Here is a 2350-nt window from a genome sequence, read left to right on the forward strand (position 1 = left end):
GGACACGGCCGGACACGGCCGGACACGGCCGAGGTACAACGGCCTTCGACAAAAGGCCGTCGGAACGAGGCGAGGTCGCGAGAGACGCATAAAAGGAAGGGTTTTGAGTTAGTTCGGGAGAGTCCCGGACCATCACTTGGTATGTGTATATGCTGCTGCTATTCGTGTTTTAGAATAAACTTATAGTTGTTCACCGTTTACATCAGCGTTACATCTACTATCTACGTCTACTGTCTACAAGCGTACATTCCACGCTACATTACTATCCCGAGCAGAAAAGAAACTTGGATCAACACAACACGGCAGGAGTGAGAGAGACGCCACCGAAGACAGAGGCGATTGCACATGCTAGCGAATCAACTGGCATGCATAGCGATACACAGGAGGCTGATATCCAGCGAAATTCAGGAGCTTCCATGAAGAGAGAGAGCCCGAATCAGCACAGGAGATGTTTGGACGAAACATACTCGGAAGAAACAGTGCTGACAAAAAAGAGGTGTACAGCCGCCAAAGAGAACAGAGAGGACAACGACGACAAAGACACGACCCGATTGTAAAACGGAAAGGACTGATCATCCCGACCATTACGCACGGAACAAAACGACAAATAACGGGACAGACGAACAAAGGCGACCGAGGGTACACGACAGAGAGAAATATTAAGACGGACATAGTTCAGGTAAGAATCGAACGAGTCGCGTAAGTACCCTGATACATCGAGGGGGTTTTCTACAGGTGGGAGCTTGCCTGGGGGAAGCCACGCACTCGTTCGAACACAAAGAACTAAGTGACGAGTAGAGAAGAAGACAGGAAAGCAGAGAAAGGAAACAGGGAAAACAACGTAACGTGACGCGAAGATATAACGCGTAACGCGAATATATAACGAGAGAATAGAAGAAATATAATGAGAGGATAAAGAGAAGGAACAGTCAGCGTCTCGCACATTGTTTTACAGATACGTTGGAATTATGATGATGACGATCTACGCAGCCGCTGCAACACAGAACCAACCGATTCACATCCCAGGAATTATCATGATCCCGGAAATTCAAGCCGGCATCACTGAAAGCACATGGGCGTTAGGCTTTAGCGTCGACCTGACACAAATCAAGGCGAGTATCGAGAAAGTAAAGAGTACGCTCATCGCGACAGCGATGACAGTGAAGAGCGACGGACACCCATTCGTGATAACAACACGACTGGAGGGATTTTTTCACGACCACCACTGGCTACAACTGAAAGTAGCGCACTTAGCAGAAGTATTCGAGGGAATTGAACGATTGACAACAGACGATATAGCGATCGCCCAGCAATACCGCTGCGCGCTAAACGATGCGCAACACTAGAAACAGTAAGCAAGGGGACACTAAGCCAGGCAATTCACGCCAGAAACGGTACTGGATCCTAGCACTGCGTTCAGAGCTCGCTCACAGTTTCCTGTTGCGGGACGGCCACAGGAAAGAGAAGATGTACAGCCGTACAGCACAAGTAGCGCAGGGCTTTTAGTGGGACAGGTTTGACTCAAAATTGTGAAGAAAGAATGAACAGTGTTTAAACTTCAACGTTAGGGCCTGCAACAGAAGCAACAACAAGGGAATAACGAGGCTGGCCAATGCCTAGCAGAACAGATGCGGCCGCGCACAATAGGGCTATTGGAAGAAGCGATGGACTATACAAACCACTGGTATGACGACCTCATACGAGTAATGGATGTGATCGAACGGTACGCAATGACATTTTGTATGAACATGCAGATTGATGAAACCAGAAGCACGTTGACTGTGCTAACAGCAAAGCAATCAACGACTTACTGGCTGCATACCTCCCATCCACGCTACTCGCAAACCTAATAATTATACCAAGGCCCTTACGCGCAGCATCACCGCAGCAACTCGCGCGCCCGCGTTGTGAACTCATACTCAGCCATGCCACACAAGCTCCTTGCAATATTATACGTCCTTGAAAGTGCAGCTAATACAGATAACGGAACGTTTCATATTATAGCAGCTGCTGCCCTTACACAGTTACAAGGAAATTTTACGGATATATCGGCTAATAACGGTGGCCGACATTCTTACAAATCAACAGCGGCGGCTTACTACCAACTGGATAACGAATATATGGCGGGTATGCGGCCAACGAGGAAGACTACCTATACTTAATACCAACGATTAACACAGCAGTGTATCAGAACTGAAGATGCCAGTGTGTCAAACTACCGCCAGGCCCGATCTACCAGACCGATACAGACAAGAGTCATGCGAATGAGCATCATCAAAAGGAGCGCGCGCAGCGACGCCCTGGTTTACTCAGAAAAAGGATCCGATTCTGCGGCAGCGAGGCAAACCGA

The 2350-nt window shown here is 48.4% G+C and overlaps 1 protein-coding gene across 1 annotated transcript in view; it reads left to right on the forward strand.

The window, feature by feature from the left end:
* Window positions 1–1346, forward strand: part of LOC106819667 — a 10002-nt gene extending 8656 nt beyond the window's left edge. The window contains exon 2 of the mRNA XM_014824264.1: window positions 956–1346. Within this exon, the coding sequence (XP_014679750.1) occupies window positions 956–1346 (391 nt within the window). The remainder of the gene's footprint in view (window positions 1–955) is intronic.
* The last annotated feature ends 1004 nt before the right edge of the window (window positions 1347–2350 follow it).

This window comes from Priapulus caudatus, unplaced genomic scaffold (genome assembly GCF_000485595.1).
Source record: "Priapulus caudatus unplaced genomic scaffold, Priapulus_caudatus-5.0.1 Scaffold3978, whole genome shotgun sequence".
Classification (NCBI taxonomy): Eukaryota; Metazoa; Priapulida; class Priapulimorpha; order Priapulimorphida; family Priapulidae; genus Priapulus; species Priapulus caudatus.